Source organism: Bos mutus, chromosome X (assembly GCF_027580195.1).
Source record: "Bos mutus isolate GX-2022 chromosome X, NWIPB_WYAK_1.1, whole genome shotgun sequence".
In the NCBI taxonomy this organism is placed as follows: domain Eukaryota; kingdom Metazoa; phylum Chordata; class Mammalia; order Artiodactyla; family Bovidae; genus Bos; species Bos mutus.
In genome coordinates this window covers 117,614,169-117,626,293 of record NC_091646.1, presented here as the reverse complement: position 1 = coordinate 117,626,293, position 12,125 = coordinate 117,614,169, and the positions used below count along the sequence as shown (strand labels likewise).

General features: G+C 34.3%; 1 protein-coding gene across 3 annotated transcripts in view; it reads left to right on the top strand.

Moving 5' to 3' along the window:
• Positions 1-12,125, top strand: part of POLA1 (DNA polymerase alpha 1, catalytic subunit) — a 295,847-nt gene that overhangs the window by 134,430 nt on the left and 149,292 nt on the right. For all 3 annotated transcript variants that reach the window (XM_070366396.1, XM_070366398.1, XM_070366397.1), the window contains exons 33-34: positions 8,665-8,843; positions 10,530-10,661. In XM_070366396.1, the coding sequence (XP_070222497.1) occupies positions 8,665-8,843; positions 10,530-10,661 (311 nt within the window). The remainder of the gene's footprint in view (positions 1-8,664; positions 8,844-10,529; positions 10,662-12,125) is intronic.

Below are 12,125 nucleotides of genomic sequence, written 5' to 3'. Positions count from 1 at the left end.
GATGACTAGAGATATGTTTACATTGTAGAATGTTTACCAAGATCAAGATAATTAACATAATCATCACCTCACCCTTCTGTGGGGCAGGGGTAGTGTGGTGAAAATGCTTAAGATCTACTTGCAGCAACTTTTAAGTATGTGATACTGTATTATTAATTATAGATCAAGATTTTAAAGATCATCATATTAAACATACTAAAATGATGCCAAGACTGTGTAGCCTATAGAAAAATGGGTAAGACGTAATATAATGAAAAAGAGCTGAGTACAGCATTGTGCACAGATACTTAAACTGTGTAAAATGTATACATATGGTTAATTCAGAAAAGTGTAAAGATGATGAGTTTTACGTTCCTCCTTTGTTGAAAAAATATAAATATTCTTATAACTAAAGTAAGATAGTTTTTATAAAATCAGATGGGAATATCATTGAAACATGTATATTATCATATGTGAAATAGACGAGTCCAGGTTCGATGCATGAGATAGGGTGCTCAGGGCTGGTGCACTGGGATGACCCTGAGGGATGGGATGGGGAGGGAAGTGGGTGGGGGGTTCAGGATGGGGAACACTTGTATACCCATGGTTGATTCAAGTGAGTGTATGGCAAAAACCACTATAATATTGTAAAATAATTAGCCTCCAACTAAAATGAATTAATTAATTTAAAAAATCAGATGGAAAAAATTGTTAAGCAGTTACTAACTCACTTGTAAAAAGGTGGGTGTTTAGGAACCTGTAGCATGACTCTGCACATCACCCCCACCCCATATCTACCAACATAGATGGAGAGAAGAGGATTTTGCTGTAAGAGAAGCAAAATCTTTTCTTGGTCTATTCCTTTGTGTTATTTTCCAAATATTTTTTCAGCATAAAGTTACTGTGTTTTCTCACATCTAAAAATAGGAAAGAAGATACTTCCAAGTTTTTTTCTTGCTTAGAGGTACAGGTCTCATTAAGTCAAAATTCACGTTCAGGGCTATCATCAAGGGCATTAAAAACAATCCTGTCTAGCAGGATTTTTTTTCTCCATCATGATTGTGGGAGTTATCTTTTGCAAGACAGTAAAACTCTTGGGAGTTTACTTAACCCACAGGTTTGGATATTATTTCTTTTAAAATACTCAGACATTTCTCATTTATCTTATGGAACGGTTTGTTGTTGCTGTGAAAAGCAGGTTCAGTTGCTTGCCACTTGTACAGTCAATTGTTTATCATTCAGTTGGATCTGTAGTATTTAAAATTTTTTTATTATAAAAAAATTCCAAACGTGTAATAGTAAAGAGAACTGTGTAAGGAGCTCCCATTTGCTCACCACCCAGCTACAACCATTCTGCAGCTGTGGCCAACCTTCCTCCTCTTCACCGCCTCTGATGATTTTGAAGTGAACTCTAGACATTGTATCATTTTACCTATAAATATTGGTATTTCATTTTGCATTTCTAAAAGGTAAGGTTCCCCCCTTTTAGCATAAGTGTAACATTATCACTATGGGGGAAAAAAACCCACAATTTCTTTTTTCATCACATATCCAATAAGTGTATTTCCCCAGTCGTACTGTGAATGCATTTTTCCTTTAAAATGAAGCTCCTTCTTTGAACTGGAATCTAGTCAGAGTCCAGATGATAGTTAATCTTCTCTATCCCTGTTTTGTTTTTTGACCTTCCAATTTATTTGTTAGAGAAACCAGCAATTTTTGTCCTATGGAATGTCCCTTATTCTGGAGTTTGCTGTTTGCATCCTGGAGATATCCTTTAACACATCCCTCTGTCCTCTCTGTTTCTTGTAAAATGGTAATTAGATCTAAAGACTTGCCCATATTTTGGTTCAGCTTAAATTTTTGCTAATCCAACTTCCTAGGTAATGGTCTGTACCTTTGTGAGGAGATGCATAATGTCTGATTGGAATCTAACACATTTTGAAACAAACTCAGAGATATAGCATGAGAGATACTTCGTATTCAGTTTTCCTACCTTTTTCAGTGTATAAATTTTCTTTTTTTTAAGTTGAAATATAGTTGATATACAGTGTTATTTAGTTTTAGATGTACTGTGTAGTGATTTGAGATTTGTATACATTATGAGATGATCATCACAGTAAATCTAATAATCCTCTGTCCCCATACAAAGTTACTGCAGTGTTATTGACCATACTCCTTATGTTATATATTATATCCAACTCCCTCTCCCTTTTGACAGTCAGCTGTTTGCTCTCTGTATCTGTGAGTTTGTTTTCATTTTGTTTTGCTTTTTAGAGTCCACATTTATTGTTATCCTGTGGTATTCATCTTTCTCTATTTTATTTTACTTGGCATAGTACCCTCTAGATCCATCCATGTTGTCACAAATGCAAAATTTCAGTTTTTGGTGACTGAGTAATATTCCTGTGTGTATGTGTGTGTATGTGTGTGTGTGCGTGTGCGCACACGCACACATAACACATCTTCTTTATCCATTCATCTATTGATGGGTCCTGAGATTGCTTCCGTATCATGACTATTATAAATAATGCTTCAGTGAGCATTTGAGTCATGTATCTTTTTGAGTTAGTGTTTTTTTTTTTCCCCTGATAAGTACCAGATGCTAAATTGCTAGATCGTATGACAGTTCTATTTTTAATTTTTTTGAGAAACCACAATACTGTGTTCCATAGTAGTTGTAATAATGTATAATCCCACCAACAGTGCACAAGGGTTCCCTTCACACTACATTGTTGGTAACACTAGTTATTTGTTGTCTTTTTAATAATATCCATTCTGACAGGTGTGAGGTGATAGCTCACTGTGGTTTTGATTTGCATTTCCCTGGTGATTAGTGATGTTGAGCATCTTTTCATGTGCCTGTTGGCCATCTGTTTGTCTTCTTTGGAGAAATGTCTGTTCATGTCCTCTGCCCATTTTTAAAATCAGGGTTTTTTTTGTGTGTGTTGAGTTGTACGAGCTTTCTATGTATTGAATATTAACTCCTTATCGGATATATTATTTGCAGATATTTTCTCCCATTCAAGTGGGCTACCTTTTCTTTTGTTGATAGTTTCCTTGTCTGTGCAAAAAGCTTTTTAATTTGATGTGACCCTGTTTGTTTAATTTTGCTTTTGTTTCCCTTGCCTGAGAAGATATAGCCAAAAAAATACTGCTAAGACCAGTGTCAAAGATGGTACTTCTTAGTTTTTTCCTAGGAATTCTTTTATTCAAGTCTAATATTTATAAAGTCTTTAATCCATTTTGAATTTATTTTTGTGTATGGTAAGAGAAATCAATATGAATTTCTTATATAACAGACATACAGAAAAGTTCACAAGAACCTAACTGCTCCATGAATTTTTCCAAAGTAGACACGTACCAGTGTAATCAGTCCTGAGCACAAGAAACAATATATTATTGTATCCTCAGAAGCCCCTCCTATCCCCTTCTAAAGATTGTCCTCCATGCCCCAACAGAAAATTACTATCATGACTTACAACATCATAGATGAGGTTTTCTTATATTTCAATGCTGCATAAATTATGTCTTTACTCTTAATGTCTGGCTACTTTCATTCAGTCTGTTTGTGAAATGGGTCCATGTGGTCGTACTTCATTTCTGTCTACTATGAATATCTCACACTGTGTGACTACCTACCAATGGATTCTTTCCACGCTGGGTGGTTATCAGTATTAGGCATTCTAGTACATATCTTCTGTTGAAAAATTATATGTATTTCTGTTGGGTATATACTTAGGAGCAGATTGGCTTGGTCATAGTGGGCATATATGTTCAGTGTTAGTAGATGTTACCAATTATCTAACATGGTTCTACTAATTTAGAGCTGCTACTAGCAGCGTTTGAGTGCCTGCCATTCTCAGCAGTACTTGGTGTTTTCCTCTCTTCTTCATTTCATGTTGTGGCATAATGTTATGGTTTTAATTTGTGTTTCTTTGATGACTAATACAGTTGAGCACCTGTTATCATGCTTATTGGCCATTTGAATATTTCCTTTTGTAAGAGATCAGTTCAAGTCTTTTTCTGCTTTACTGTTGAGTAGTCTTTTTCTTACTGATTTGCAGGCATTCCTTATATGTTCTAAATGAGTTCTTTGGTAATATATGTTGCAAACGTTTTTTATTTGGAGTGCTTTCTTCTAAAGGATAATTAACATACCATGCATATCACACAGTCAGTGTATCAAAACACAGAATATTTCGATTGCCTAGAGAGTTCCCTTGTACTCTTCCCCAGTCCATACCCTCCCTCCCACAAAAGGAGCCACTCATCTGATTTTTATAACCATATGTTAGTTTTGCCTGTTATAGAATTTTGCACAAGTGATCTCCACTGGTACATGCTTTTTGTGTTCAACTTCTTTCACTTAGCATATTTTTGAGATTCATGCATCTTGTTGCCTGTATCAGTATTGTCTTTTTCGTTGCTGAGTAGTATTCCATGGTATATGCTACCAGTTTGATATTCATTCTCCTGTTGATGGACCTCAAATTGTTTCCAATTTATGAGTATTATGAATAAAGATGCTATGAACATTCTTATACAGGGCTTTTTATGGATGTAGCATTCACCTTTTAAAAGTTCATTTAAGTATTTTTTTCTTTAATCATACTAAATTTTCAGTTTGTTATTGTTCTCTAGGAAGTCCACATATACGAAGGCATGGATTCATGGAAAAGATTCGTTTCCTAGAAAAAATTTTTAGAAAAAAATATTCACATTAGGATTTCATAAGTTAGCTTCCCTAGTATTTTAAGTGATTTGTTTAAGGTATACTTGTGAATACCAGTTACTCTACTCATATGGAATTTTATTCATATGGATCTTTCCTGCTTCCCTATAGTTGTATGAACATAATTGACTTTACCGTAGTTATTTGCAGTTGCATTAGTAAAGACCTTGTCTTTGGAAGATGATTATTTAGTCAAATATATCAGCCTCCAAACCTAACACCCTGAGTTTGGAGCGTTTTAAATACTCCTTGAAAATGGGGACAAGTGAACATTCTAAAAACAGATAAATAGTTTACAATTATTAGAAAATACAATGGTAGAAAAAATAATCCTGTTCTATATGTTACATTGGAGGTATGTGTGATAAGAATGGGGCAATCTTAAGTAAAAAACCACTCCTGAACTCATCCTGTCCAATGCTCATGATGTTACTTTCTATAAATACTCTTGAAATATGAGAGCTTTGATCCTGTTGCCAAAATAATGTGAGATCCTATAAATTTTCTAATTATAAATGACAGTATTTTAATTTCATTCCACTGTGCCTCTGTCCTGTCTCATCGTTGTCGCCCTCCCCCACACCCCTACTCCAGCCCAAGAAAAATGGTGTGACTGGATCACTACAAGTCACAGGGTTGAGTTAAAGCACACATCATTTCCATGACTGCTCTTCCCCCACATAACTGGTGCCAAGCGCAAATAGGCTGCTCCTTCTTTTATTCTGTGCCGGACCAAATGGTTAAAGTTATCTGTCAAAAGCTAGTCTAGTAGAAGTTCTTTTTCTCAACTGGGACATAAAGTCTGTTTCTTTAAGACAGTTTGGAAAAGCTCTGCATAGAAGAGATAAGGAATTTGGAATTGAGTTTTGTATCTCTTGGTTGCTCAAAGACTACTGTGATTACTTACTGTGTAGTGTGCAGTTTAATACTGATTATACAGTATATATGCACGTATGGAAACTGTGATCATAAAGAGTTTGCTTTAATGTCATTTCTGACGATTGTGTTTCATTTTGGAGGGACAGTAATTACAAATGGAGTTCTTTATAGCAGTTCAATTTTGCACATTTTAAAATTCCAAATCTACCTCTAGGTGGCAGCACTAGACACTTTTTCCCTGTTTGATTTCAGGCTTAACGATTTATGGTATAAGTAGTAAAACTTTTTTAAGTTTCCTGAAACTTTGAAATAAGCTGTTCATCGCCAGTTTTGTGCAGATTTGGAAAAATTAACTTCTATGTTGAATAAGTTTGGGGTTTAAACGTGAATTTTAACCTTAAAAAAGGATTCCAGCAGTAATGATCCATATTTTTAACATGACTTCTTAATATGTTTTCTTAAAAAGATTTAACTTAGCCCTCTGTGATTTGCCTGTTGAACTTAAAATTGTCCTCCCAAGAAAATCACTTCTTTGTGATATTTTTATATTCAAGTAACTTGTACAAGGGTTGTTATATACTTAATATTTTAAGGTTATTACAATGTCTTCTCCCTATTTTCTATTGAAAAAAATATGCCATTTTGACTTATGGCCAGAAGTACTGAGATGAAGTCCCTTTTCTTGGAAAAAAATCAGCTTGTGTGTAAATCTGAAGTAATTAGCTGGGCCAGTTGGTTTTGTGATTGCCCTGGGCAGATAAGGGTGGTTTGTGGGAATGGACATTTAAAGTAGACATTTCATAAGGCCTGGTAATTTTTATAACTCTCAGTCACTTGTTGGGCTTTTGTCCATAAGTAGCAGGACAACCCATGTCCAGTTGTGGTGTGTTCAGCGGGCAGGCTGCCTCAGGTACACTCAGTGGACATGACTGGTAGGGAGGCCTATAAAAGCTTTCATTGCTTCCTGGTTGCAGCCCAACCAGTTTTGTCTGTGTGCAAACCCAGCTTTGTTTTGTTCCTTGATATTTAGGTTGTGAAAGAAGCTTGTCTTTTAGAAAACCCTTGCTTATTTTTTTCCATACTCTTTGAAGAGTATTGGCCTGGGAAATTGGTGGAATAATCATACCATCAGAGAAAAACTGGAGCTGCTTTCTCATAATCCCGAATAAAGCAAGACATGTGAATACAGTTGGATTCACAACTAGAGGTTCAGGAATTTGCAGCAGTTACCCTTCACTGCAGAGAAGAAATGGCACCATTCACAGGGGTGGGCCTAGTTTCTCTCACTCCATTCCTCTGTCTCTCCTTGTCTTTAAAGGAGAGGATATGTATTCCCCCACACTTCACTAACTTGCTGTTTCTCTTAAGCTGTAGGTAACTTGTAAGATAAAAATGTATAGTGAGCCTTGGGGTCACGTGGCTAGTGAGCCGTGTGATCTATGTTACAATAATTTATATCACTAACCAAGAACAGGTTTTCAATTTGTTTTGAATGTGTAGTCTTTGTTTTTATTATACACTATCATGTTGGGAAATACTCACTTTAATTACTACAAAGAGCAGCTATTAACTTGGCTGCAACATGAACGTGCGTTTCATGTATTTTTCCAAATGTATAATTTTGAATGAATACTAAATGATGGATAAATAATGTTCACCCACTATTTTATTTTTTCATTCATGTGGCATTTGTTGAGTGCTTTTTACATGATCGGCATCATTGAAAATGATTTGTCCTCTAATGTCTGATTTAAACTTTAAAAGTGTATAGTAGCTCCATTTTGCAGATGAGAAAACCAATACTCAAGAATCTTTTCATTTTTTCTTTTTTAATCACAAAGCTATGCATTTCTTTCCAACTCTGTCCACAAGCCAGCTCCCCAGTGGGTTTTTTTTTTTCCTTTTCATTCTTTTTTCAGCACCTTTCAACTGCCAGAGTCAACCCTAAGTCTTTTATGATTATGAGATGTCACTTGACAGTTGACTAGCTAGGATTTAGAATCTTGTCACTGAATTCTAAATATATCTGTTAGATTATCTAACTATGCAAGCTGTTGATAGAGATAAAACAATTTTTAGATATTTTTAGTATTTGGACTTTTATGCTCAGTGACTTTTACATTACTTATTTACATTTATACTAAAATAAACATGATAGCTTTATATTTCTAACCAAAAAATACCTAGAATTCTTAGGGATTGCTAAGGAATACTTTCAAGAAAATAAGATATAGAGTGGAATAATTATCTTTAAGTATAAATTCATATAGTGGATTTTGACATATATGCTTTAGTCAACGGTAAGTTAAATTTGTTGGCCTTAAAATCTTTCCTTTTCTCAAATAGCTTGGGGAAACAAGATAGTGTAAACTATGCATCAGTTGATTTCTTATGTTGTTTTGATTGAAATGTAGAAGGTATATTTGGCTTCAGGATTTTCATGGGACATTTTGGCCTATAGAATTTGTAGATCATTGTTTTTGCACGTATTTTAAATTTCTGAATTCAGAACAGTAAAACCATGTTGCGTTTTGACAGATGCTGCTACTGAATTTTAACCACTGAATTAGATAGCAACCTCCATGCTGTTAGCTACTGAGCCAAGATGGAATTGACCACTGCGTTGAAATCAGGGTTAGCAGTTGTGTCTGCACTTGAAGGAGTTGTAATAGCAGTGAACTTGTTTTCCTTAATGGGATTTTTATTCTCTCTTTTCAGTTTTAATGGTAATACTTTGATTTTGGAGATTTTAATAGTGCATTTTTGGGGAGATTGTCACTGTAACTTTAAGAAAATAGTAAAACCATCCCATAGAAGTAAGTAGTTTCCAAATGCAAATGTCCAGTAGCCTGTTTCTGCATTGTTTTGATGCAGTTTGTTTTGTTTATAATTTCCTTAAAAAAAAAAAGAAGTCATTTGTCTTGATGATATGAGCCTCTATCTTGAGTTCAAATGGTTGTGTATGTATTTCATGAATTTGAAACAACTCTTCTGATTTCTTTGTAGTATTTTTAGGAGAAGGGAATTCCAATAATTGTACCTTTCTGAATTTATTTTTTCTTTGACATTAATAGGACTTGACCCCACCCAATTTAGGGTTCATCATTATCATAAAGATGAAGAGAATGATGCTTTACTTGGTGGCCCAGCACACCTCACGGATGAAGAGAAATACAAGGACTGTGAAAGGTTCAAATGCCCATGCCCTACATGTGGAACCGAGAATATTTATGATAGTGTCTTAGATGGTTCGGTTAGTTATTTTTGTTTCTTTTTGTTTCTTTTGTGAGTGAACTAGTATAAAATCCTCTTTCTCTCCCCTGTATGTGTAAAAAGGAAAAATGTTTTTAATGTGTTTAAAGAATTTTGGCATCATATGAATTCTGCCTTCACAACTTACGTTATTTCTGCTTAAAACCTCTTAATAGAGTGTACTTGAATATTTGTTTTTGGCTTCCTAGAATGCTTGGCCTTGGTTTTTTAAATGGAATCTCCTGAAAATTCTAAATTATCTTAAAGTATTTTTATGGTAATTCCTTAATTAGTAACCTGTATTTCTCCACTCCCAGCCCAATTTATTAAGACTTAGAGTGATATTTTCCTTTATCTTAAATCAAGTTAATGGGAACTAAGTGTTTTTGGAAAGTTTTTGTTTATCTTTACACATCCCACTTGCCTCCTTTTTGACAAAGTTACTCTGATGATCTTTTCTGCTGTCTTTGCATATCAGGCATTAAAAAAGTCACAAGGAGACATTTCTCTCAAGAAATACTGCCAAAAAATGTATCATTGACCTTGGATCAGAACTTGAAACTTGGCCAATCTACTTGATTCCACTGCAGTGTTATACATGTACTAGCCATGGGCAAATGAGTAGGCAGCAGAACCATGTAAAACCTTGAAACTGAAAGAAAATACATCCTTTATCTAAATTAAAAGTAATTATTTTAAGTTAATTTGGACAAACAGCAGATGTTTTGCATTTTTTTGAATCAAAACAAAGCAGTCTTTGGAAGCAAGTGCAAGGAAGAGGCAGACACAGATCAGCAATACTTGCTAAATCCTTGAGTTTTGCTTCATTACAGCTGTAAATAAGATAGTTAATTGCATGGAGGCTTGACGACTTGCAGATGGGCTAACTGTGGAAGAGCCGATGTCAAGCTCTAAAATCTCTTCCACCTGGAATTGCTTAGTGTGGCGGGGTAGGGTTATATACCAGATTGGAGCAGGAAACCAAGATGTTTTAAGTATCAAGAAGGAAAACAAATGCTCCAGAAACCCCAACAGTTTTCCTGTATATTACATTTGCTTTGTCTTTGTTTAAAACAAAACAAAACGTTTTCTCCAACTACTAATAATTCATAGTTTCAAATTTGTGCTCCTCCTCTCTCTCCCCTCCGCCAAATACATTTTTCACTTGTAGGGGATGGGGTTACAGAAATTTTAGATTTGCTAAGCTAATGATGTGATCATTTTGTAGTGTAACACTTAATTTTTAGACTTTATTCTTAAAAATTAAGTTGGTAGTACTAAGCAAACTATTGTCATTAATATTCTTGCATTGTCTTCAAGTTTGGAATGAATAAATACAAATTTAAATTTTTGCTCAGTATCTCTAAGAAGGATGTTTATTTCCAGTAACTTGACTTTACTGGTATTTTCAGAGGGGAGACTACTTTATCCATGGAGTCTGCCATGTATTGAATGTAAAAAAAGTGATTTCAGGGTTTTCCCTTCAGTTTTCTTCTCCATTATCATAGTGACAAGAGTGGAAGCTATGTGTGACTGAGGGGATCTTTGAGTAGAAAGTGGTTGAGAAAATAAGGTTAAAAACTTACCAATAAAATGAATTAAGAATACAGTACAGCAGGACAGCATGTAAGTATTTAAGCACAGAAACCTTTCATAATCTTTTTTTTGTCTGTCTTAACTTCTGTAGGGAACTGATATGGAGCCCAGCTTGTATCGTTGCAGTAACATCAATTGTAAGGCTTCTCCTCTGACCTTTATGGTACAGCTGAGCAACAAATTGATCATGGACATTAGACGTTGCATTAAAAAATACTATGAAGTAAGTATCTACCATGAGTTTCTTACATATGCAATGTACTTAGATTTGATACTTGTTTTTAAATGGTTTTTTGTATTATTGGTTTTTTCCCGAAACTAAAATTTCGAAAAGATGAAGGAAAATGATTTGATTTTTCTATTGGGGATTTTCATCTCATTTTATTTTTAGAAATGAAGCTTTTGCTTTTAAGAAAAAATGAAAATATAATCAGGAAAAGGTTTCGTTTCTTGCTACCTAAATAAAATGAAGTTATATGGTCACTCGGATCTTTGGGCAGAGGAGGAAAAGTCAATATTAACCTTTCTTTGGCAACTAGAACTGTAACATCATGTATGGTGATTTATAATAAACTGCCAACTAGCTAACACTTTGTGTTTATGTGGTAATCTAAACCATTTCACAGCTTAATTTTCCAAGGAAATCAGAATAAACGTCTTTTAAATTTAAATGCAGTTTGTCTGTCATTTTAAAAGAGAATGTCTAATTTTTATAAACATATAGTAAAAATTCCAAAAGAGTGAGTGAGCTGTCTGCATTATAAAGAAGGCTTCTTTCAAAGTTTTGGTTTTGTTTTTAACACATTTCATATGAATGAGTTTTTTCTCTTAAAAAGTTAAAATTAAAAAAATCCCCACATTTCCTATTTGATTTTTCTTAGTGTTTCATTATGTCACTTGTCATCTAAAACATTTTCTATTACTTTGAAAGCTCACTGTAACTTATGTAAAGAGGCTACACTGGCAAGGTATTTCCAAATAATGCTCAGGTTCTATTAGGTAAGACTCTTGACTTTGATCAGTATCATTTTATAATTTCTACTATATGTTACTTAACATACAGTATAGCATTTTCTTCTTTAAAATCTAACTCATTAAATGAAAATCAAGTATTAGATCATTAGGATGAAGAGTGAAAACATAGAGTTCTAGTATTGTGATTTTTGGAGTAGAATAATTTATATTTGTCAAGGAAAAAAACCCAAGTAGGATTGTCTGAAGATATTTTTAAAATAGTAATTATGGCTACATTTTGGGAAGTCTGAAATATTTTAGTGAATAATCCTGTGTTGCACTTAATGAACATTGGATGGGAATAAAGGTTATCTGTGGGTTCACATTCCACAGTAGATGAAATGTTCAGCACGTGAAATGTTAGGCCTTTATTTAGCATAAAGAGCCCAAATCAAAACTATTCAGCTCGTTTACAGACCTCAGTGGGCAGAGCATGATTCTTGACTCTTGGGAAGAATTCCGAGTTTTCTCTCTGTGTTTAGTCTATCAGATTCTTCACCATGGAAATGTTAATACTAGGAGAAGCTCATCTATTTCCTTCTCTAAGAATGGGCAATCTGTTTTGACTAAGTTAGGAATAGGCAGAAAAATGATCTTCTGAATAGTTAGAAATAACCCTAACTGAAAGATTGATTTCGAATTGTGTGTGTGTTGTGGTGGTAGTGGTTATATA